The sequence below is a fragment of the Phalacrocorax carbo genome, chromosome 2 (assembly GCF_963921805.1).
Source record: "Phalacrocorax carbo chromosome 2, bPhaCar2.1, whole genome shotgun sequence".
Classification (NCBI taxonomy): domain Eukaryota; kingdom Metazoa; phylum Chordata; class Aves; order Suliformes; family Phalacrocoracidae; genus Phalacrocorax; species Phalacrocorax carbo.
Window position 1 is genome coordinate 150,878,023 of NC_087514.1, and position 25,326 is coordinate 150,903,348.

General features: G+C 41.5%; 1 protein-coding gene and 1 long non-coding RNA gene across 3 annotated transcripts; one reads left to right on the top strand and one right to left on the bottom strand.

The window, feature by feature from the left end:
• Positions 1 to 368: 368 nt before the first annotated feature.
• On the bottom strand, positions 369 to 2,026 carry LOC135312117 (uncharacterized). Of its 2 annotated transcripts, XR_010371778.1 has the most exons (3): positions 1,829 to 2,026; positions 1,137 to 1,244; positions 369 to 735 (listed from the first exon to the last, which is right to left on the bottom strand). It is a non-coding gene; the product is annotated as an uncharacterized LOC135312117 (long non-coding RNA). The 2 variants fall into 2 exon arrangements; XR_010371777.1 differs by having other exon boundaries at positions 1,137 to 2,026.
• A 291-nt stretch (positions 2,027 to 2,317) lies between these two features.
• On the top strand, positions 2,318 to 18,567 carry MTPAP (mitochondrial poly(A) polymerase). The gene is given in 10 exon segments (XM_064444889.1): positions 2,318 to 2,537; positions 4,798 to 4,970; positions 5,505 to 5,738; positions 6,071 to 6,295; positions 10,855 to 11,066; positions 13,050 to 13,276; positions 14,504 to 14,596; positions 14,702 to 14,775; positions 16,533 to 16,845; positions 16,848 to 18,567. Coding segments are annotated over 10 exon segments (1,767 nt in total). The 5' UTR covers positions 2,318 to 2,368; the 3' UTR covers positions 16,895 to 18,567.
• Positions 18,568 to 25,326: the final 6,759 nt, after the last annotated feature.

The window sequence follows — 25,326 nt, forward strand, 5'->3', positions numbered from 1 at the left end:
GGAATTCAGGGCAACTGCGTGAAAGACTGGTTAGTGGCAGTAGGATTGAAGCACTGCGAGATGGTGGGCTGAGTTTGGTAATTGCTAAAACTGGGCGGGACTACGTTTTATTTCTTAATCAAAAAGCTGTAACTCTGGTAGGACCGTGCTGCCCAACAGCTCCTCTTCTGTGACTTAGTGTTTGACCAAGGAGAGAAGCGGCACCGCTCGATCACCAGAACCTCATGCCGCAGCAGTAGGACCCGTCTCCAGATCTCATGAGACACGAGCTGTATTTTCTGTGTTTTGTTTGCACTATCTAAAGACTATTTGCTTACTGAAGTCAATGGCAAAACTTTCATCATAAAGTTGCAGGACAAACGCTCACCTTAGGCTTCAGCGTTTATTTTCAGTACATACAACTCCTTTTCTGTTAATATTATCCACACACACCGACTCTTTTGTTCAAAGGCTACCTCTCCTATGCTGTTCAAAATTGTCCAAAGTATGGCACAAACGACATTCTGAAGCGTGCAGGGATTCGGACAGAGACGCTACTTGATCTTGTTTTCCTCAGGATCACAACCTTCACGTGTGGAGCACTGCTAGCAGGGTTGACCACTGTTCGCACATGGTTTCTTCTCCAGAATATACAATGATAAATACATTGGCAAACCTCCACAAAGAAATATGTGTCATCTTCATTGAGTGTGACATTGTTCAATTGCACTACTCAGTGCGTTTGCCAAGAAACATCTGTTTAAAAATGCAAGTAAGTAGAAAATTATTAAAGGAAGAAAAAACAGAGGAAGGATATGAAGGAGATTGAGGAAGAAAGGAGGCTACAGGAGAGGTAAAACGGAGAGAGGCCAGGCCTGGGAGAGGACGGAACCAGCAGCACCTCGAAGGTAGGAGGTTACGGATGAGTGACACATCCTTAACATGTAGCAGCACTCACGCTAGGATACGTCAGGTATCCTCTTTCAGGAACTTGCTTGGGTTATTAGTTTTCCTAAACCCACAATTAATTTTAATGAAACCATTTTCCTTTTTTAGAGCAGCTTCAAAGGGAAAAGGAGGAGGAGTTTCTCCCTCTCCACATCAATGAATTTTGGAAGGACAAGTCATAGAATTCCAGAAGAAACTTGCATACTTACCATGGAGAGATGGAGGAAACACAAGTTTCTGCTCCCTGGCATGCATACATAGGATATACATTGAAATGTAGTATTTTAAAAGCAATCTACTCTGTCTTCTGGATCATCCTGGGATACAAAGCAAAGTTAATAAGGTTATACCAATTACCTACAGACCCAGACTTACCCCGAGGCTACCAGGAGTTTAGCTCAGCAGTGAAGACCCGCTAACACACAAAGTAGTCACATGGCCCCTAACATACACTACAGATCTACCCACAAGTTTTACATAAATGACTGTTTTTAAATACTAAACTATGTCTTCTCCATTCCACATCCAGGGAACCACACGGCAGGCCAACAACTTCCTGGGCACCCTGCAGCTCTGCATCCCAACTGCTGCCCTTCTGATCCCGCAGAACGTGCACGCTGCCATCTCTTCAGTAACCCCATTTTTGCATCCCTGGTGTGGGACTACGCAAACATTTTATTTCCCCTTCAAGTTCACCCACACGCCCAACTTCACCCTCCTGCCCTGGCCTGGCCTGGCAGGGCTCGTGCGAGGGGTGACCTCAGGCCCCAGCAGCCTGGCACGCAGGAGGCCCAAGCCGCTGTGTGCGTCCTCGCACTGGAGTAGGCCACTACCCACACCCATAAGCCTTGGACTAGGCCTGGGCGGCTCAGCTTGTTCCTTCTGCCTGGCACCCACGCACCTTAGGCCTGGCCTGGGTGGCTGGGTTTGCTCCCTCCAGCTGGAGCAGGCAGCTGCCTGCACCCACACGCCTTAGGTCTGGCCTGGCTGATTAGGTTTGCTCCCTCATGCCAGAGCAGGCAGCTGCCCGCTTTCACACACCCTGGGCCTGGCCTGGGTAGCTCAGCTTGTTCGCTTTGCCTGGCACAGGCCACTGCCCACACCCACACACCTTTGGCCCGGCCTGGGCAGCTGGGTTTGCTCCCTCCGGCCGCAGGAGGCAGCTGCCTGCACCCACATGCCTTGGCCCTTGCCTGGCCGGTTAGGTTTGCTCCCTCATGCCAGAGCCAGCAGCCGCCCGCTCTCACACGCCTCGGCGGCACCGGCAGCCCTCCCCGGCTAGGGGAAGCGTCGTGCCCGTGCCCCGGGGCAGACCGGTGCGCCGGGAGCCGCTCCGCCCCCGACGGCGGAAGGTTGAGCCTCCCCGGCCGCCGTCGAATGAGGCGGCCGGCGCCTGCGCAGAGTTTGGTGCCGGCGGTGCGGTGCGCGGCGCTGCCCCGTAATGGCGCACCGCGCGGGCGGGTGCGCGCTTTTCGTGCTGCGGGGCCGCCTCCGCCTCCCCGCCCCGGCGGCCGGCGGCTGTGCGGGCCGCGGGCAGGCCCGCCTGGACTCCTCCAGCGCCGCGCTGCAGAGGGCGCCGCTGGCGGCCGGCGCCGAGGAGGCGGGTGAAGGTAGGGGTCGCCGGGCCGCGCCGCGTCCGCCTCAGGGCCCGGCGACAGCGCGGGACCGGGGTGGCGCGGCGGGTCGTTCCCGGGGCGGGGGCGATGAGGTGAGGCGTGGGATGGCCGCCTGTTGACGCCTGTTGTGTCTCGGCGGGCGCCCGGCGCCGGGAGGGGCTGGGCACCGCGGCGGCCGCGGGGTCGGGCGCTGCTCTCCCGGCCGCAGTGGCAGGTGCAGCCCAGGAGCCGCTGTCGCTGCGTGGGGCTTGGCTTATAAATGTGGTGTCAGCTCGAGGTAGGCGAAGTGTGAGAGACCCCCTTAAAAAGGCAGAGGGAACGTTTGACTGACGCTGTGTCCTTAGTGCACGCCAGAACCGGCGAGGACCGGCCACTGCTGATGTGCTGTAGCTTGGCTGTACCCTGTCACTTAGTGTTAATGCATCTGTGAGCCTGAGGCCTGCGCCTCTACTTATGTTTCACAGCTTGAAAAACATTAGGAGGCAACCTGTTTTTAAAGGGAGAAGGTCAGGCGATATTAACAGTTTCACAAAAACATCAGTCTCTTGCTGTTCATATCCTCGTAGTAACAAGCATGCAGCAAATTGGATTAAGGAACAATTACAGATTTCAGTTAATCATTCTTATTTCGGTGTATAAATTCGATTGTTAGTCTCATCTGGCTCGCTGCATGACCAGTGAATGCTCGCATTAACATCAGCATGCAGAGGGCAGTATTAGAATACGTACAAGCACCATGTGGAGGATGGGGCTTCTTTTTCCAGCAGCAGCGCTAGTGTATACCTGTTTAAAACGATTGTGAAACTCTGGCACTAACTGGAAAAGTTGTATGGAACAGTGGAAGAAAGCAAAGTGGACTGCTTGTCGTGCATTTAAAATGCTTACAACCTCCATCTGGATGTGATCATCTGCATCTGTGCTATGCTCAGACTGTGCAGATGACAGCAGAGCCAGGAAGAGATGTCAGATTGCAGCTTCTGCTATAGCAACTAGACACGTACAGGTAGTAAACCAGGCAGGAATCACATAGCCACTCTGGCCTAATGCAGAGAGCTGTGGGAGTGGGAAGATCCGGGTTCATCTCCTGATTGTGTCACTCGTCCTGGGACTTGTCCTTTCTACATCTCAGTCAATTCTCTGCCCCCATGAAAAACAGAATATTTATCATCTTCCTAAAGTGCTTCTTGGTCATCTGATGAAAAATGCTGTGTAAAACTAAGCTATTGAAACAACTACTTTGGGTATTTATTATTTACAAGTCTGTGAGAGCTCAATAAACCTGTAAAATAAACAATTTTTAAAAATGATAATAAATACTAACAAGTGTCCTGAGATGATAGCTAAAATTTTCTTGTGGGTTCCTCGAAATCAAAAGCATAGAATAAAGAGCTCTCTGTTGACTCTTTCTGTAGCAGATAGCTGCAGGGAAATAACTGCATGTTCTGGAGCTTCCCAGTCTGAATTTTAAATGGCAGTGTTATCAGGTAGCAGCTTCACAGGCTCTGGTAATGTGGTGTGATCAACGGATTAGTTTGAGAGTTCTGCAGGGAAGTAGTTATGATTTCAAATTTGAGACGTGGCCCCTTTGCCTGTATGCAACCAAGAAAAAAGTTTCTCTGTTTCTGGATGTTCCAGCACTTCTCATTTCCATGTTGATTCTGTAGGCTGTCAGCAGCAATACAGATTGCTAGCGGTATGGTGAGGTATGACTGATGTGTGGGTTTTTTGTAGTAGAGTAGTTGAAAGTATGGTACTAAATTAAAATTTTGAGTAGGAGTTTACTGTAAAAGAAGATGATGAATTGTAAAAATAAGCAAGCGTTGAATTGTTCCGAAGGTGAAAGTGATGGTTTTGCGGTATCCAAGAAAGATTCTCTTTTCTGTGCAGCTTGCCAAAGGTCTAGCTCTGTCTCATACCCTAACTGGTATTTCCAGACTTGTATGTAGAATTCGACTGCGTGTGATGATTTTTTTTAATGGTGAACAGCAAATCAAAGCAGAGCTAAGATCCCTGTATCATCAAGCTTCCTGTGGCATCCAGTGAAGTTAGTATTGTTTTCTTCCTACATTTCCTGTTCCTTACTTTTAGAAGTGTTTGTGTCTTTCATCCATTCTTCATAGTTTTTTGTTTTAGACAGCCAGGGCAAACCTTTGTTCAGTTGTTCGTTCCCAGACGAGGAGGTGAAGCATACTGAAATAAGTTTTAAATCTTTTTGTTTATATAGAAAAACATTGATACTTGTTTCTTCTCACAGATGCTGAAGTCAGTATCAGGAAGAAGACATTCACTGAGGTTCAAACAGAACGATTGGAGCAAGCAGAACGGACTGTTTTAATTAAGTGCCCACCAAAAATTAACGAAAAAAAATTATTACAGTATTTATCCAGTCATGGAAACATTAACAGTCACTTCTTTTTTGAAAATCGGGTAAGTAATTAACAACTTAAGATAAAATCTAGATGAGACAAAAATAAATACTAGCATTTGGTCAAGCCTTCATACATGTAAGTTAACAAATCATTTACAATATAGATATTAGGTTTTATCTTTTTTATTGTTTACAAGTTGCTGAGGAACAGGTTTTTATTCATAAGTCAGCTAAGCAACACCTCCTCTAAGGGATAGGTAGCAACCTGTTTTGCACTAAATATTTGAAACTTTTATATGTTTGCTCTTCTAACAATAGAGCTATCTTTTTTATGCGCTTCTTGAGCATTACAGTTGTGAAGATAAATAGATTTTAGAACTTTTATGCTTAGTGCTTGCTGCCAAGAATAGCATATCTTAAATATTTTTGACCTCTTGTGAAAAAGTGTCTAAAAGGTGTTGCAGTACAGAACGTAGCATTCAGCTTCAGGACTGTTGTATTAAACTGTCTCTGCTCCCGGGAACATCTGAAAAATCAGTTCAAGGCTTGTATGCATTCACTAACCCTGTCTGTTTCCGTTCTTAATGTTTTAGGGTATCCATGCTTTAATAGAATTTTCTGAAAAGGACAGTATAGCCTCATTGCAAGATGCTATTGGAATCCCAAGTCCTGCAGAGCATCATGTTGTCCCATTTAAATCTAGACTTTTTACTTTCACACTGAAAAACCCAGTGAGTCAAGCTGCTGAAGAGACACCAGTTCAACTCTCTCCTCAGTCTCATATTCCAGTGAAAGAGCTTATTCAAAAGCTTTGTCATGCAGACAGTGTAAGTATAGGTTTCTAGATCTCTGTCAGTTAAAAATGAAGCATGCCTGTTTCAGATTTGCAAGTGGTCACATGCAACTTATAAAGCAATTTATTTCTATTAAAATTTTAAAAAGTAACCCCTGTTAGAATTTTGTGTGAATGGTTCTCTTACATTGAAACAAATAGATGAAATTAGTCACTTTGACAAAATAATTTCTTCTGTATGAAATAAACCTGTTGGAGATTTAAAAAAAAAACTTTTAATTGAAATGATATTCAGTGGATGAAAATATATGTTAAAAGATAGAAGACGGGTCATTGTATCTTTACAGTGTTTATTTTCTTAACTAGATAAGCAGTCAGATGTACATTCTACTGAATGAGTATCAGCTTACTGAAGAAAATATCAAGCTCCGATTTCTGGCCTGTTCTCTGGTTCAGGATTTCGCACGTGCATATTTTCCAGACAGCACAGTAAAGCCATTTGGCTCTTCAGTCAATACCTTTGGCAAACTGGGATGTGATGTGGACATGTTTCTGGACTTCCATGATATACGAAAGCATGCTACAAAAATGGTAAGACTATGGTGTGCATCTTCAGTCTGTTGGATTTCTTCAACAGAGCAGCTCATTTGCTGTTTCACACACAGGAATCTGTTTATACTTAGATTTTACATGAGTTCATACTATGGACTCTGAACAAGTTTATCTGAATGTTTAGACTTGAACACTTTCAGAAGCTGGATGTGACATGACAGAGAACTTCCTTGCAGCAGGAAGAAAATGATTTGGTGTTTGCATAGACTTTGTACTGTCAAGGTGATTTTTCACTGGGGAAATAAAATCTCTCATCCTCTGAAACTGATTTGGCGATGTCAGACCTTCCCATCCTACTGTTGGGTTTTCTTCTCTGGAGCTGCTGGGCTTCTTCCATGCTATTTTAAGCTTCGCTTTGATTTTTAGGGTCTCCCATGTTCTGAAGCATAATAATTTTGTGCATGTGTGTACATGTGCATTTTGGGAGGGTTGTCAGGTTCTTTTCCTTCATTTAAAGACTTGACTTCATGCTACAGAAAAGATACTGAATTATGTACTGGGATGCATATATACGTACACAAGGGTATGCGGAGGTGTGAAAGTTTAAGACCTCCCGGGATAGTACTGGGGAGTAGTTGCAGGTGGCACACATGTTCATGTTTGTGGTGTCTGTCCAGAGAAAATTACCATGCTAACGGCACTTAATTTTCATTGTGAAGGGAATTAGTTGACTTACTCCTGAAAGGAACCTGAGGATAAGCTGCTCTATGTGAACTGCAGATGTTTTGGGGACCAGGACCCAGGAGCAAAACAGGAACCAAGCCAAATCAATAATGTAGATATTTCAGCCATCAGACTTCCCATTAAGATACTTTATAATTATTTGAATGCCTCATTGATAATACAACAGTAAGACCAAGACAAGTGGTGATTACTAAGCAAGTGTAGAGGCATGAAATTGAAATATATACACTCACTTGAATTTGCTGACCACAGTACAGAATTTGCATCAATACCTTAAAAAGTTGGAGGCTTACAAGGCTTCAGTAAGTAATATTCAGTACAAAATATTGCCTTTTTCAGTTCATGTATTAAATTTCATCTTAATCATGTCTTAACCCATACTATGATTTGGAAATCTGCACTGTGTAACTAAGTTCATGTGTTTAGTGTTGGGATTTGGGCAGCTTCAAATCATAATGGTTATTTAGAGTAGGTTTTGTCTTGGTCCTTATGTGTGTAGGCATAAAGAATGGGAAAGACAAGGCATTTTTGGAAGGCTTTTACCTCCTGGTGCTGTTTTTTGACTGTGGACTGCAAGCGCAGATTGCCAGCTCATGTCCAGCTTTTCATCTACTACTACTTCCAAGTCCTTCCTGGCAGGGCTGCTCTCAATCACTTCATGCCCCAGCCTGTATTGATATCAGGGCTACCTTGCACCTGGCCATGTTGAACCTCATGAGGTTCACATGGGCCCACTTCTTGAGCCTGTCCAGATCCCTCTGGATGGCATGCTGACCCTGAGCACCACTCAGCTTGGTGTCGCCTGCAGACTTGCTGAGAGTGCACTTGATCCCACTCTATATGTCACTGAGGAAGATATTAAAAAGTACTGGTCCCAATATGGACCCCTGAGGGACACCATTCACCACTTATACTCTGTGTCATGCAGTGAGGCTTTTGTCTGGTTTGCAAGAATAGTGTTGATGCACTAAAGATGATGATATTGTTGGTTTTGTTGAAATTTTAGAGTGCTAAAATGTGGGCATAGCTGCTGCATCAGTGTGAAAGTATGTACAAAAATAAGATACATTTGAGCATTGTCCTGTAATGGAGTGTAAGAATCTTTAGTGTAACTCTTGTGTCTCAGTTGAAGCATAGCCAAAATGGGAGGCTAAGGTGCCAGCACCTAGAGAGCTTTGTACTTTGTAGGTTTGGTGGGTTAACCCTGGCTGGCCTCTAGCTGCCAACCCGGTTGCTCTCTCACTCCCCCCCTCCTCAGTGGGATAGGGGAAGAAAATAAAACGAAAAAACTCTTGGGTCGAGATAAAGACAGGGAGAATACTTACCAATTACCATCACAGGTAAAACAGACTCAATTTATTCCCAGTTAATAACAGAGTAGGACATTGAGAAATAAAAAAAAAAAATTAAAAACACCTTCTCACCTCAGCTTCTGTGGGGGTCCACCGTGGACCTCCGTGGGTTGCAGGAAGACAGCCTGCATCACCATGGTCTTTGAGGGGGTGTGTGCTTCGGTGCCTGGAGTGCCTCCTCCCCCTCCTTCTTCACTGACCTTGGTATCTGCAGGGTTGTTTCTTTCACATTTTTCTTACTTCTCTCCCTCAGCTGCTGCGCAGCATTTTTTACCCCTCGTTAAATATGTTATCACAGAGGTGCCACCAGCATCGCTGATGGGCTCAGCTTTGGCAAGCAGCGGGTCCGTCTTGGAGACGGCTGGAACTGGCTCTGTCACGTGAGGAGCAGCTTCTGGTGTCTTCTCACAGAAGCTACCCCTGCAGCCCCCCCCCTACCAAAACCTTGCCATGCAAACCCAATACAGTAGGAAAATAAGATGTTGGGTATCTCTCTTGTAATAGGCAAAAGACAATACTTCAGAGGAAGGCAAGTCTCATATAGTTGGCAGTGTGGTTTACAGGGATAATGATAGCCTTCCTAGCAAACTGTGTTACTAGTATACATAACTCAACTGTCTTAGAACAAGTAAAGACCAGGGGAGGTAGCTTTAGTTGTAAGATGATACAGCAGCAGTGGAAGGGTATCTTCTGGTTTCTGCGCTATTGAAGCCTTTCAGGAGGTGCTGCAATGGAGTAGGACCAGGTGTTGCAGCACCTATTTACATTTAATAACATTTTTTGAGTCTTATGGCAAACTGATTACTGATTGTGAATTAAAAAAGCAGCAAAAGTGAGCATCCTTTACCATGAGCAGATTATCAATGCAGTGTTTGACCACAGATAGTGTGTTTTTAACGTGCAGGCAGTTTGGGAGATTAGTGAATGACTTTAAACAGAGTTCTGCAATATTTTGAAACAGTTTTTGCGTTAAAATAGTTACGCTTCTTGCTGAGGCTACTCTGTCAATTTACCCCTGAGTAATAGTTTACTTACCTACGTTTGCTGTTTTGAGCAACATGGGAAGGGGGAGAACCACAGGGTTGGGGCAAGTGTATCAATACTTTATCCCCCCAGCTGGCACCAAAGCTATGTATGAAGGTCCTATCAATTATTAGGAATGTCTGTTTTATCATTACAAAAAAAGTCTTCATCCAGCTTCTGAGAGATATTGAGGTGTTGTCTGGGAAGGCATATTGTGATTTCTGTCACAAACATAAAGGTCTGAACACTGGCACACCAACATGTCAGCTGAGTCCCCATCTTTATTTTTCTTGTTACCCACCTCAATGTTGATAGTTACAGGCTCCTTTCACTTTGAGCCAGCCCTGCTGTAGCATGCAGCTACACAGCCAAATGGGATTAGGGACCTCTGTCCTTGAATGTTCAAACTCATGCACTGGCTGGAGAACTCTTGGCAAGAGGAGAGCAGAAAAAGTCACCTCAGGGTTTGCCAGAGCGACTCAGAAATTCGGCACATAAAGTGAGTTTGTGGGAAAGGTTGCAAGGTCCAGAACTTCTGAATTGTTTCACTTGTTTGTGAGTGCATGTTTTCTTTGCACCAACCTGGTGACAACGAAAGTGACCTCCTCTGTGTCTCAGAGGACCAGTTAGGTCACTGTGTAACGCTGTTTGTATAGTATGCATTCACCCATGACATGTTCCCAGGGAGAGGAAAGTCAGTGTCAAGTACTGGATTAGCAAACAAAGTTAGCTGAGGCTTAAAAACATAGACTATAAAGCGAACAGAGATTTCATAGGTATGATGTTATTTTATTGAGGTATAAACTACAAAAATGACAATTCAGAATACAAAGACAGGAAAATTCATGTCTGATGTTGTCAGAATACATTTCCATGTTTTTTTTTTTATTTGTTAGAAAAAATGTATCTGATTTGAAGTGATTATTTTAAGTCTTATAGAATCTTATCTTCATTTTGAAGGATTAAGTAATTTGCATGCTAAAATTTTATAATTTTTTAAAATGAAAAAGACGTTTTCCTTTACACTGCTACTTGATTCACTAATAACACATTGTTCTTCGAGGATTTGAAATTGAATTACTGGTTTGAAGTTAACAGTGATTTGGTTGTGTTTTGCCTGTCTTTAATTTAATTGTATGCTCTTTTCAGTCAGAGCATATATACTCTCTCGGAAAGTCCAGAATTACATGTTGTAGGCAATAGTGAGATGTAGTAGTATTATATCCTCATCTGAACAAGTAACTTTACAGTAAGTTGATTGCTATCAACCTGGAAAAAATGAATCACTGAAATAGAATTTAAAAGAGAAAGCAATATGTTTTTACCTTCTTTAAGTTCTGTGGGCTGCTTTGAATAATTCTTGTCTTTCAATTTCTAATTGTACAAGCTGCTTTGCAAACTGTTGTAGTCTTTCAGAACTATTCTGAAATGTCTCTTTGGTTCCAGAGCTAACAGTTTACTTTTAAAATTCTGTGTTAGAAAAAAGGTCCCTTTGAAATGGAATATCAGATGAAAAGATTACCATCTGAAAGATTAGCAACTCAGAAAATTCTTTCTGTGATTGGTGATTGCCTTGATAATTTTGGTCCTGGATATGCGAGTGTACAGAAGATACTCAATGCTCGCTGCCCGCTGGTGAAATTTTCCCATCAACCAACAGGATTCCAGTGTGATCTGTCAGTGAGCAACAGGTGAGACCTGGTTTTAAATAGTTTTGGAAGAATACTAATGTACTTATGTTCTGCAAACCTGTAATGAAAACTGTTTAGTCTACTCCTTTCTGTGTTCTTAACAAATGTGAATGTTGGCTCCAAAAGTAAATAGGATATTTTTGACTTCTAGAACTTAGGTTTAATGTGCTTAAGATACCTTTCTCCAGCATAGGAAATACTTGCTAGCTGAAACTGAAGACTTGAAAACCACTCTATACAATAAAGTTGGCTTGTAAGGAATTGAAAGAAGGCAGTGTTTGTTAGTGATTACTTCCCTTCATGTAGATGGGTATAAGCACAGCCTTCTTTTGATTGCTTTTCAGATTAAGCAGCTCCACTGTGTTAACTTTCAGTGATTGGGCTTCTAGTTATTTTGGTGTCCTTTTTTTCTTCTTAAGGGCCTGCATACACCTGTTTGCTGGCAAGGTATCTTGTATGCTAAATTAACTCACTGCATCAGAAAGCAGTCTGAAGCGTTACTGTCATTTAGGACCTTTTCACAGCAGTGCCCAATAGAGGGAGCAGGCTTCTTAGAAATACCTCTGCATCTATTTTTCCTCTTCCAGCTTGCTCTCATTTGTTTGATAGTAAAGCATATAATTTGTTTTGCTATCACTTCTTATATTAAGAAATACCCACCTTAATCCAATATACATCCCTATCTCTGGCATAAGGGTAAGTAATTGAAAATGAGTTACTCTTTTCATTGTTCTTAGGCAATGGTAAAATATGAGTGATTATCTTTTAGAATAATTTTGATACAACTTTTAGTGCAGATTTTGATTTGTGTACATCAGATACAATCAGATCCTAGACTTAATTTTCTGAATTACTCAAAGTTCTGTTTCAGAATATGCAGGAGTCGTTAAGGTAGTACTGAGCAAATGTCTCACAATAAAATTGCTTTAATATATGCAGCCACAGTGAAAGTCAGCATGCAGTTCTGTGCAAACTTCTTTGTAATTCTCTGCTGATGGTTTGGCTGGTTGGGACTGTGTGTGTTGTCTTGTTATCATTTGGAGCAATAACAAACCTCTGTGGACACAAGGAAGCGTGTCACAGATGATATTTAAGAAGTCCAGGTGTTATAAAACTGTCATGGTAAACTTCCCCAGAATGCTGTGGTGGATTTTTAGAAGAATTCAGTGCAAGGTTGGGAGTAAAAACTCCTGCAAGTGTAGTTCAACAAGCACTTTAGACTAAAACTGACCCCAGAGTAAGTTTTGCTCTTGCATTGTGCTTCCATTTTGCTTGCGCTTTTTCTTGCCCTCCCATTTGTACGCTACATGAATGTTTGTATGACCATACGATGAAGCAGATCAAAAGCGGATCCATCTGAATACCTTTGTGCTTCCAGATTAGTTGTTCTTTCGGCAGGATCAAACATTCGTCATTTGAAAATTACCAAATGGGCTTGTTTTACAGATTTCATTGTTTCTCTACGCTTCATGTATTTTTCATTTTATTACTTTTTTAGATTAAATTTGTAAAAGAAGTCCTAGTTGTATTTGTGTATTAGGATCGAGGTATTATCCAATGTACCTCCAAGGCAATTGTGGCTAAACTATGTTTTTCACCTTGATGGTGCATAATTTCACTCCTGAGTGCTTGATGGTGTGTGTTTGGTTTTGGTTTTGTTTTGTTTTTTTCTCCCACTGTGATGCAGAACAAGGAAACAGGAAACAGTGCAAATGCAGTATTATCATTTATCCATAACTGTATCCTTCTTACTATGGCAAACAACCATGTATTTAATCTTGGACAACTTCAGACATTCTCTTCTATTTTTTTTAATGCATCAAAGTGGTTTATGGGGTTTTTTTGTTTGTTTCTTTTTGGGTTTTTTTAATGGATACCCTCTTCCCTTATAACTGATGCTGTAGGGCTGAAGAGTGAACACTTCATTTGGTACTTCACAGTTCTCATTATTTACACGTCTCTTACTTTTCATTTCTTCTTCAGCATTGCTATAAGAAGTTCAGAACTCCTGTATATCTATGGCTGTCTGGATTCCCGTGTAAGAGCGCTGGTGTTCAGTGTGCGATGTTGGGCCCGCGTTCATGGACTTACAAATACCGTTCCTGGTACCTGGATTACAAACTTCTCCCTAACCATGATGATCATGTTTTTCCTGCAGAAGAGATCACCACCTATCATTCCAACACTAGACCAACTTAAAGAACTGGCAGGTAAGGACAGCTCTTCCTGTTTTTATTGAAGTGACTTTCACATTTGTTTTCTCTAAAGTGATGAATAAACCCAAGCAATTTCTTTATGCTCTCAAATACTAATGCATATTATGTGTGTCTTAAGTTTGAGGGAATATACAAGTTTTACTTGGTGGGTGGGTTTTTTTGTGTGCAAATAATGCATTTTTAAAGGCAAAAAAAATATTTTTCAATACAATACTAAGGTCTATGTAGAGGGATTAAGCTTGTTCTGTGCCTTAGATAATTAAAAGTAATTTATTTGCTCAGTGCTCCCATGCTGCCTGTTTTTTGTTTATTTTGTATTTGTTTTTTAGAAGACTTGCAGGATCTCAAATGTCTCTGCAGTTGTTAAGGATTTTGTGCAGATTGATATGATGTATACTGTTTTATAGATACCAAGTGTTTAAAAGAAAGGCTGTATTTTTCCCTAACAATTTGTAACATCCTTGAGACTGTTCAGGCCATCTGCAGATAATTCTTATATCTTTGCAAACGAGCTGATCTGGCTGTTCCATGCATAGCTTTCAGGGTGTTGTTATCTTCCATAAATCTAATCAAAGCATAGAAAATTACATCCCAAGTTCTTGATTCGCCACTCATGCCTTCTGTGTATTGACATGCTTCTTTGGAAGCTTAGGGTGCTTTGAGTGGAGAAAAAGGTCTGTGTTCAGTTGCTTTAAAATCAGTTCAAACATTTCCATCAGAACTCTTATATAGAGTTTTTATACATAAAACAAAACACTTGCCCTGAGATTTTACAAGAATATTCCTAATTCTCTTAAATTTTTCAGAAAAAGATGGTGGACACTTTGGGTCTGATTTTTTTTGAAACCCTCAAATAGGTATTAACCTCAGAGTTTTGTGCTGTTTAGTATATAATAAAGCTCTGTATGCAGAGATGTCAGGTTTGTTACTTAAAAGAAGCAGCTTCAGAAAAGCAAAGATGTCATATACCTTACTCCTGCAGGCTTTTGAAAATGTGTCATTTACTCATGCTTCTTTTCCTTTGCCTGTCCACGGACTTTTTTCTTTTAAGTCTTTAAACACTTAAATTTAACCTTAACCTGAAAGTTCACTTGTGAACTAATTTGATTTACTTTGTATGATAGCGTTCATTGAATTGTTGTGATGTTATCTGAATTTTAATAAATACAATGGCATTTTATTGTTTATCACTTCAAAATATGCCCATGTTTTTTGTTTCAGATGAAAAAGACAAGCATGTAATTGGAGGATGTGATTGCTCATTTGTTAGTGATTTAAGCAAGATTAAACCTACAAAAAATACAGAAACACTTGGTAGGTAAATCTTAACCTTTTTTTTGTTATTAGTATTTTTATGAGCATATTGAAAATAAACTTTTCCTTAACCTTACTGATGGCTATTGTTTTTCTTTCCCTTAGATGTATTGTTGGGTGACTTTTTTGAATACTTCGGAAACTTTGATTTCAGAAAGAATTCCATAAATCTTCGAAAGGTAAATGAATTTTAATCTCTCATCATCAGTTGAATTTCTCAGTCTGCTGTTTGACAAACTACATATGCTAAACAACAATTTCTGACATTTTTAATTGTATATACAAAGTCCAATTAAATTGGTTGTAGCCAGAAACTGAGTCCTTTCTGTGAAGGAAGAGAGTTTTCCTCTTGGAGCCTAATCATATACAGCGCCATTAAGAACAGTGTCATGACTTGGAGATGTTGGAAAGCACAAGCTCTGATGCTAAACCTGTATGATTTTTTTTTTTGAAAGCCTGTAATAAAAGTGGCAATTTTAAAAAGCAGAAGCTTCTGTGCTTTTGCTTCTGTGAGAAGAAAACTTAAAATGTTGTGATGTATGTTATAGCAAAAGTCTGTGACAAGCCCTGTACGCCAGCAGGCTTTGTATTTAAAGTTGGGAGTCCACACCCAAACAGTGTCTGCATTAAAACTTCCAACTGAGTTCTGAAACTTGCTTTTGGCACTTGAGTTTCCTACTGCAGTTTGTATCAGCCCACAGTAAGTGTAGTTACCACTCAGTAAGCATGACAGATAGCATGATCTTTCTGTGCTTGCCAAGAGGTCTGCGCTATCGCTTTGGTTTACTTTATATTTTTAAGTCATGCTATTTATTGATATGTGTGCATGCAAGTATGATAGAAATACATATAAATTTAACACCTTAACTCGCTAGGAGTTCCTGCTGGGCTGCTTACAGGATGGGGGTTACAGTGCCATGTTGCTGCATGGACACTCTTGTTTGTGTTCTGTTTCCTGCTTGGGCGCTGTGGATTACTGGCATAAGAGCTCTTTTTCCTGCTGCAGGTTGATCTAGAAACTAATTCATTAAGCTGGAGAACTTTTGTTTGCTTTTAAGCCTTAAAAAAGGCAAGGAAAACCGTACACTGGTGGGAGCCTGAGCTAGTCAGGGGAAACATCTGTGCTGCTGCTGTTTCTCTGTTTAAGTAGTCAGTCCTTTTCACCCTGGGGCAAGAGTATGTAGGATGTACCTGGACACTCCTGGACTAGCATTAGCTTGATAGGCTTCTGTTAGAGCTTGCGGTGGAAGGCTTGCAGAGGTTCTGTAATAGAGAACGGGTCAGCTAAGGAGCTTATGAGTGCTGTGCATTTAAATAGTGAATTACATATTGTACAACGCAAGTTGTTGACAACTACCAAGTGCCCAAAAGTGGACCGTGACCTGAATAGTTTTGTACTTACAAGACAGACTGAACTGGGAGGAATTTCAGCCAAGGCAATAATCTTGTTTTGTTATACTAGCTTTTAATGAGCACTGTGAGACGAATGGTTTGAACAGTTTAAGTGCCTGTAGTAGTTTATCAAACTGGGCTATGCAGGTTAATATGACACATGCTCATGCTGCCCATACACAAATGGAGATAGGAGTAGGAGGTTGCAATGAGTGAGGTCTGAGGTTTGTGGAAAAGCAAATGGGAGAGTGGCCAAAAAGACTAAAAGCTGTAGCTGTGTGTTCTTTGCCTTGAAGGAAATCTAAGCTGAATGTGGCAAGGAAAACCACCACTAAGAGGATTCAGAGAACAGGAGTCATAGAGTCAGGTTGACAGGAAAATTAACTTGATTAATAAGACTTTTTTTGTTGCTGTTGTTGTTGCAAAAAGTTCTGTACTAGGTCAAAATACTTGTAATGGTAATGTAATAACTCAAGAGATTTGTTACTTGTTCAGCCTATAATACATACATGCAACTTTGGCTTTTTCTTTATACTGTCTGCAGGGAAAGGAAGTAAATAAACCTGAGTCGTCTCCTCTTTATATCTGGAATCCCTTTGAACAAGACCTTAATATCAGCAAGAATGTTAATCAGCCACAGCTGGAGAAATTTGTAGCTATGGCCAGAGAAAGTGCCTGGATTTTACAGAAGGAAGGTGAAACTCAGCGACTGATCAATAAAGAGCCTTGGGGACTGGCAGCCCTGCTGATACCATTTGGAAAAAGTAATTCCAGCAAGATGAAGAATAGGATGAAAGGAATAGGAAGTGAAACAATCAGAAGCCTCTTGGACTCTTTAAAGTTAAATAATGCAAACAGTCTACAAAAAGCAGTGGGAAAGTGACTTTCAGCACAGAAACACAGTAGCTGATATTCTGTTTTAGGAATTGAATGTGACACACAGTCCGAAGAACATTACTTTTAATATTCCTAGTGTGGTGAAATGGAGAGTCAGATGACCTCTGTTTTCCATCGTGATGCTTTTTGTATAGGTCTGCTTTCTTTCTGTACGTTTTCTCCTCCTTACTCTTCAGTTTTACATCTGTTTTATGAATGAAGACCATTCAAATGCAAGTTTTAGAGATACATTTTGGAAGTAGCCTTCAGATGAGCACTCTAAAAAAAAAAAAAAAAGACTGACAGGAACAGCATGGGAAAAAGGTTTGGGAATTCTGTTGACTAACATACAAATGATAGGCTAAGTAAAAGCTCAAGAAACAACCACCTTTCAGTGAAACCACAGTTAAAAAAAGACGAATGTTAGAACCATTGCTTCCATTCCAGTCATGTTCTGGAAGCCAGTAAAACCGAAGTGCATGAATCTATTTTTGCAATTGTTTTCCATTGATGTAGATAGTGCCAAGACAAAATAAAGAGAATGGAATTAGATAGTAGGGTGTGCAGTTTCATAAAACATTGCTCTCCAAGGGTAGTGCAAGTGTTTTTCGTTGGGAAGGTGGTCGTGTTTACCGCTTGATCTCAAATTTCTTCAGTCAACTCCCTTTTCTTTTCTGTACCCATAGGACTGGTTCCCACCCACACTTGTGTATACACTCATGTTTCTCATTTTGCCTTCGACTTCACTTTAAACCTGTATTTCACGTTCAGACAGGGCCTTTTGTATGCCCTTGTTGCCTCGTCCCTCTCCTCAAAGTCGCTGCTCACTAGGCGATGCAAAAGCCTTCCTCTCAGTATCCTTTGCCGAGGGATCTGTCCCTTGCAGAGGTCCATAGAGAACGCTATATCATGCTGCAGTCCTGTTCCCAGTCTTGCCTTGTTTTTCAGATATTCAGAACGGTGACTGTCACCCTTCCAGATCAGTTGGGCCAGTGCGAGTCAATGCTTCTTGCTGACTTAAAGCATTGAGTTCTCTGTCCATCTGCCACTAAAGAGAGTGTTGTAAGAGGAAGAGGGGAGGGAAGAAAGGAAGGAGGTCAGAAAGGGAAACGGCAGGCAGGCAGATGTCAGATAGATTTTTCAGGTACATTTGTGAGCATTCTGCCTGTCCAGTCTGAGAGCCACACGTGTGTTAAAACTAAAAGGCGGCGGTGATAAGAACTGTACAGACTGTTGTCTTTATTAACAGAAGTTCTGTGCAAGAAATCACTGTAACTCAGAGATTATCTCACAGATGCAACATCGATGTTTATGATTATTGTTTCATTTTCAGTATTTTTAGATTCTTTAATGTTTCAGTAGTATATGTTTTTTGTGTAGACTTTCTAATGGTATAGCCTGAACAGTTTAAAAGTGGTTTATCTTTTCCCTGAGGTATTATTTGTTGGAAATACTGTGGTCAATAATGCATACTTCCAAAGTATTTGTGAAAGCTGGGCAAGGAAAAGCACTTTCCAGCAGTTGGCAGACTAAAGGGTTAGACTTTGAGTGGCAAGAAGACCCTCTTACAGATCAATTCCATATTTATTTAGAGTTTAATATTCATATATGTCCATTTCTGATTCATGAATGTTTTCTGAAATAATGACTCACATGGTCATTATCATGGTCACAGAAATAAATTCTCATATTAACTTCTTCAAGATTGAGCCATGAATTTGAAACTTAGTTTCCTACCTAAATCCCTGGTGATAGTGTGTGAATGTCTTGTTTGAGACTGGTGTGAAGTTTGTTGTCACTTGTCATTGGTGCTAACCCAAAGCCTTTGATAACAGGCTTGGCACTGGTGCTGTAAGGAGCCTTTTGCTACCTTAATCTTTACAGAACCTAGAGGTACATTCTCTGCTGTTTCCCCAGCAATAGACTTTGAGGCTTTTTGAAGCTTTTTGAAGATTAGGGCAGTACTCAAGTACTTGTGAGATTCCTTTTTTCCAGCTAAACAAAATGGGTAACACCGCAGTGTGTCCCTTATCAGTGACAGAAGCATACAGCAGCACTGTAGCAGTGTCTACCTACTTGCATTATATTCACAGTGACATACATAGGAAAGATTTTATGAGAATTTCTGATACATAGGCACAGGGCACTTGTAGTCAAATACCAATAAACTTTGTACTTTGGTTATACAGTTGAGCCATGCTGAAGCACATGCTTCACTTATAAATGTGTGTAGGCATTCAAGCCGCTTAGTATTCCTTAAAAGGCAGGGTAGAGCATGGTTACTGTACATGCAGTGCCTTTCAGCATCGCTTTTCTGTTTAGACTGCCTGTCCCTTTTGGGAATAGTTCTGAACCCTTTTCATGGCTGCAGGCCAATTTCTGAAAAGAAGAGAGAAAAGCCAAAAGCAGTGTTGTAGCCGTGGAAGTGCACAGGTGATTATTTCAGATGTCTGCAAGTCCAGGGAGCTGGAGGCCAGCTGGTGAGTGAAGCCCAGAGACTTTGAGGAGCAGCTATCGTTGGTGATATCAATAAGCCTGACAGGCAGCTTTCATAGAGGAGGCTGCTATCTGGGGGTGGAGAACCGACTGTAACCTTCCCTGAAGCATGAGCTGTGCCTGGGAGAAAAGCTGCATGACACCGGTGGAACTGAAGCCACCTGTGGGAAGAGAACCAGACAGAGAAGAGGAGGACCAAGATTTGAGGGAGTGTATTTAGCAAATCAAGAGAGATGGTGTGCTTGTAACTTCCTGAGGGCAGCAGCTTTATCACACTGAAGATGGTTAGAAATTATCAATTTGGCTCTCTCAGTGAAAACAAGGGTTGGATATTTGTCAAGAAAGGGCTATGGTGACAGTCTGGATTTGAGAGTTTGTCATATGGTCCGGAAACTTGTAAACAATGTCCCGACAAGAATGAGGCAGTAAGTTTTAGTCACTTCTCAAACTTGGCACTGGTGTGCTACATCGTGGGGTAGGACTGTTGGGGAGGCCACGTGTAAGGAACATCAGTTCAGTAAATATGTTTTTGCCCTCACTGGGAATACTTTTCAGTGCAGTCTCACATTCCCGGGCTCTTAACTCATTAGGGAAACTGAAAACATTTAAAAGTTCCTTGCCCTGAGAAAACGCTCTTTGGGACATTAACTTCAAGTTAACATTTATTGCCAGGGATTTTTTTTTTTTCCTAAATGTTTGATGCTCACAATAGTTGCAGGAATGGGTTGTGCTACAACTGCTACTGTTCCATCATTCCGCTGTAGCTTACTGGGAATCTGCAGCTTTGGTCTACAGTTAGCTGCTGGGTGAGTGTCTGTGTGTGATGCTCATGGCTAAGACAGTCACAAAACTGAGGCTTCCTGGCTGGTAGCAGGTACTCTATTCCTCTGCTTCAACGTCAAAACTACAATTCCCACTTGGAATTCTCTCCTCTTGACTTTGGATCACAGTATAATTCAGGTTAGGAGAGACCTCTGGGCCTAGTCCAGCCTGGTCTTCAAGTGGGATCAGCTGTGAGATTAGACCAAGTTCCTTAGGGCTTTATCTAGTCAGGCCTTGAAAATCTCCAAGGACAGGCTGAACAACCTCTCTGGACAACCTGGTCTGTAATACACTGCTACATGCTTGTCACTCTTACTGCCATCCACTACAAATGTTGAGGTTACTCCTTCATGTAAAGACCCCCCCCAGTCTTTCCTTCTTCCTTTCCTGTCTTTAGTGAGGAGCTTGTATCCATCCAGCACAGTGCTCCCGCCACGTGTGTGCTCTCCCGCCACATGTGTCATTCCAGCTGTGCTGTAGTAACAACATGAGGAGCTTTAGTTCCTCCTGCTTGTTCCCCAGGCTGCCACATATTTGTATCCATACATTTGAGGTGGGTATCTGTTCATCATTTTTGTTCTTGAGGTCCCTCTTGTTCCCATCACCCTGCATCCTTTGCTCTCAATCCATGTCCACTGCTGCCTCACTTAACTTGGTTATAATTGTCCTCCCTTATTGTTCCTAGCTGAAAGCCTTGATATGGACACTGCTCCTACCCAGTTTGCAAAGTCCCCTCCTGCCTAAAAATTAATTTCTAAAATGATCTGCAGGAAAAGAAGAAGTTGTGAGTACCAGATTGGCATGACTGAAAAGCGGCAGGAAATACATTTGTGCCTCTGCAGGGGAGTGTGGTGGAAACACCTGACCTAGCCTCAGCTGTGCTGGTGCATCTGCAGAGAAGCACCTAACACCATGTAGAGACACTTGTGCAGGTGTGGAAGAGGACTCTGCTGCCTAGCAGAGCTTGTCAGCTTGGGTTTGGCATGTTGCTGATGCTCCGTCAACTTCTGAGTCCAGAGCGGTCAGGCTCTCAGCTGCAACACAACTGTGCTCCCTGCTTGCGCTGGGTCTGTGGTCAGTGAGGAAATGTGTTCTTACAACAGCATGCCTTCGTTCGTGCAAATTTATTTCTAAGTTCAATTTACTTTACACTCTTGGGGGAATATGGGCTGTGTTTTTACTTGACAAAATTTTGCACCTTGGGACAAAGGAAAGATAGAAAAAGAACATTTATTTAAATAATTTTGCCAACAAGCTAGTTAAAGAAAGATCCGTGCCAAGTTCAACTGAAGGAAGTTTAGGATTTCCAGCCTGGGATGCTTTTGAGATCTGATGAATCAACAATTAGGAAGTTTTTCAAAGTGAAATCATTCTGTTCACTGGTAAGCTCTCTCTTCCAAATGCTTTGTCTTGCTTATTGGAAAATTACCACCAAGGTTCTCTCATAGTACAAAATTCTTCTGAACATCATGAGTAATTTGAGGTCAGTTTGTTTAAAACAAGGTGTTAGGATTTATACACGGCTAACCTGTGCCTGGAGGTAAAATCTCTTGCTCCGTAAGTCCTCTTAGTTGAAAGTCTTGATCCACTGCTTTTGCAGACCTGTTAGTTGTACTTTCTTTAAGTAGAGGGTTGTTTGGCTTTCTTTTGCAGGACCTTCTTGGTTCTTTTCCCCCTCCCCATTGTCTTTTCATCATATCTGATCTGATCTGTAAAAAATAGTATTTCATTTGGCCCATAGTATTTTGTGGAGCAATAGTGAATACAGCTGCCGTCAAGAAATGGGTAGTTTTTAATAAAAATGTGGCTTTCATGTTGCAATGTAAGTTTTTGACTGCTTAGTTTCTTGTGTAGATTGTGTCTCCATGCTGCCTTTTTTGTGGCTTATAGAGGGATCAATTAGCTGGACTTGATGAACCTCACCTATAGCGAGCATGTATTTTTAGGAAGCCTGTTCCTTTAAGAGACTTGTTTAACATGGTCTGTAGTATTAGAAAGCAGAAGTTACCTGCAAATATTTTGAGACACCCTTCAAAATAATTTATTTTCCCCTGTTGTTATGGGGAAAACTATGTTAAATTTGTTTCACAGAAATACTTCAGAGATAGGTTTTTGTTCCCGTGCTGAGCTCTCTTGTGCATACAGATTTGTAGTCAACGTAAACAGTGTGGCCCTGCACAGGAATCTTGCATGGAACAACTCCCAGAATATGTCTTCTACGTATTATCCTCACAGCCCGATGGGGGAAGTAAAAGCACCACGAATTACTAAGGCATGGCCTCCCATTTGTGTTGCTGACTCCCCAGGATGGAATGATTCTTGTAATTCTGTATCGCTTTTTCTTATGTTGGACACATGCAAAACACTGCTTTTCTGCAGAAGAAGGTATGTATGTTAGAAGTTGGATTGTTAGGATGTAAAGCAGTATTATTTAAATTCTTTCCAAATATTTACATCTTAAGTTTGGTTTTCTAAAGTCCTTCTGTAGAAGCTACTGCTGGAGATTTTCAGGATAAGAGAAAGGACTGGCAGAATACGTAAAGGCTTCATATCTCAAGTAATTAGATAAATGGTAATTACTATTAGATTAATTATCAAAAATAATTATATAGTGGAAAGTAATACATGTAACAATCCAGCAGAAACAAGGAATACTGCCTTGCCTCTTTGAACCAATTTTCCTCCCTTAATTTTCTGTAGTCCTCCCAGTAGTGCACTACTTTTTATAAAGCCTGGGATTTGGGAGAGCATACTGAATGGAAATCACAATATTCAATACATGGGAGGGTGAGTATTTAGCCACTGCAGTAAATAAAAAACAAGCGTTACTGACTCCATTGTGAAATGAGATTCAGGGATTTTGTGACTCCAAAAATACAATATAGAGAATTGTTCTGTGGATCTTTAGGTGACTCATACTTCTTTTGAAAATTATCTTTGGTCACCTATCAAAAGAGGGTTTGCTATAATTGCTTGATATCTGAGCTTGCAAAGTAAGATCTCATTTGAAATGACCATGATCTGTTTTGTTGAGACACTAAAAACCTTAGCTATTACAGTTCTGCACTAAAATCCATGTTTAAGAGGGTTTGCGTCACAGTTGGCTTAGGAATATTATCACTTTCAGTTATCTTAAAAATGCAAAAACGTACAGATAGCAACAGACTTTCACACTCCTCCCACTTAGGCTGTATGATTTTAGTTCCCCTTTTTACTATAGACAATATTTTCGATCTTTAAAATGTTTTGCAGCAATTAATTTTGTATTTCTTCTAGGAGATAAAAAATAAAGCAAAAGATCTCCTCTGTACTTGTTCAGTAAGTTGCTCTTCCATTGTGCTGTTGAAGTCTTTGATGATATAAAGAATAAACTTTCTGGCACTTTCCTTCCTCAGAAGTGCACAGAGGATTTTTGCATACTGAACCAAGGAGGCATTTCGTAGAGCAATGGTTTTGAACTGTTGATCTCTGAACCCCTCGGTGTCCAGGGAACAATGTCTAAAGAGCTCACCAAAAAAAGCTAGAAAACAAAACCCTGAGCAAGCCAACCTGACTGACAGCCAGCTTCGATTCGCCCAACAGAGGTTTTTAACTTTGGGGATTTTCCAAACAAAGCAAAGGTCAAACCAACTGCTGTTGTGTCATGGTTGGAGATGTAGCATTTCTTGCATTCCAGCATCACTTTATGATTAATAATTTTTTTAAGTAAGTGGTGGTCTGTGAAGAGTATGTCTCTGTCACTTACAAAGCATGGTTTATAATGAAGAGAGCAGAAATGATATTTTGGATGTCTGACAAACTCTGAAAGACATCTCTTAATGCAGAGAGAAGAGATTTTTTCTAGCAGGATATCTAAAATTTCTGAACCCTGCCCTGGCAAAAAACTTGTCTTATATCCTTATAAAGGGGGAATGTGGGCGCCTCAGTTTGTCTTGATTTAATTTTATCCCACATGTATAGGGTTACAAGTATGTGGCAGTTAGGCATAAGCGATAGGATTTTATGCTCCAAATGCTGGTAAGAGAGAGGCTTCAGATCACATAGGTTAATGCAGACTTGATTCAAAGGCACCTAGTCCAAATCTCCTACACTTTTTTAGACCCCACCCACCAGTGCAGCACAAGACTATAAATATTAACTACTGCCAGCTGCTTGCTCCCAGTAGGGATGCCTGCCCCTGAAGTTAATCTTTCTGATTCAGTGGGGACTGAATTCATTGCCAAGCCAACCCAGGGACTTGTGAAGCCTGAGAAAGCAAAGAACGGTTGGTCATCCCTGTGCCCCATTCCCGGCGTTTTTTTCCTCCTGACTCCAGTAACACCAGGACACAACCCTAAAATTCTTCTCAGATACAGAAAGAGTGGGCAATGATGTTATGGCATGGCCATTTCTATTCCTCAGATTTGTGCAATTTATGTCGTTGGGGGGAATGGACGTTTTTATCTAGCATCTTTATTCTGTTTTAAAAAAAAAATGATGAAACATTTTTTTTTTCCCTGGAGTTTAATAAGTTAGAGCTTTTAGAGTTGTGCTTCACTTGCTCCCATGTTTGTCCTGGCAAAGAGCAAAATTTAAAGCTGAGCCTTTTTCTGCTGGGTGTTTTTCTTTTCTACGATGAACACAAAATATGCAGTTGGTGTCGTGAGAGCAGTAGGTGCAGGATTCAGCTGACAATTCCCAGCACAAAACTGTCTTGCCAGGCCGTTGAAGATACACGACAATGATTCATTTCGGTGATAACGCAGCAGGAACACAAGTCCAATTGTTTGCTATGTAGGTCAGAATGGGGCATGTTGGCATCTCTGTTTGCAGACTTTACAAAGAAGTCTGGGAATGGGAAGCATGGCAGGAAAAACCCTATTCTGATACTACTTAAATCATTCCCCTGGCAGAGGTAGGCCATAAACAGTTTGCTGTTAAAATACTTGCTGTCTAGCTGGCATAGCTGGACACTGTCTCTGTATGAGGAGGTTTAATTTTTCAGATTAAACAGCTCGTTTACTTTTTACCCAAGCTCTGCGATTAAACTCTGGGTTTGTGTCAGGGAGAAGACCCTTAGAAACACACAGTGATGCTGTTCCAGCATGAGCTTCTGACAGCAGTTTATGTTCATGTGGATATTTCACATACTTAAGAGCCAGGGG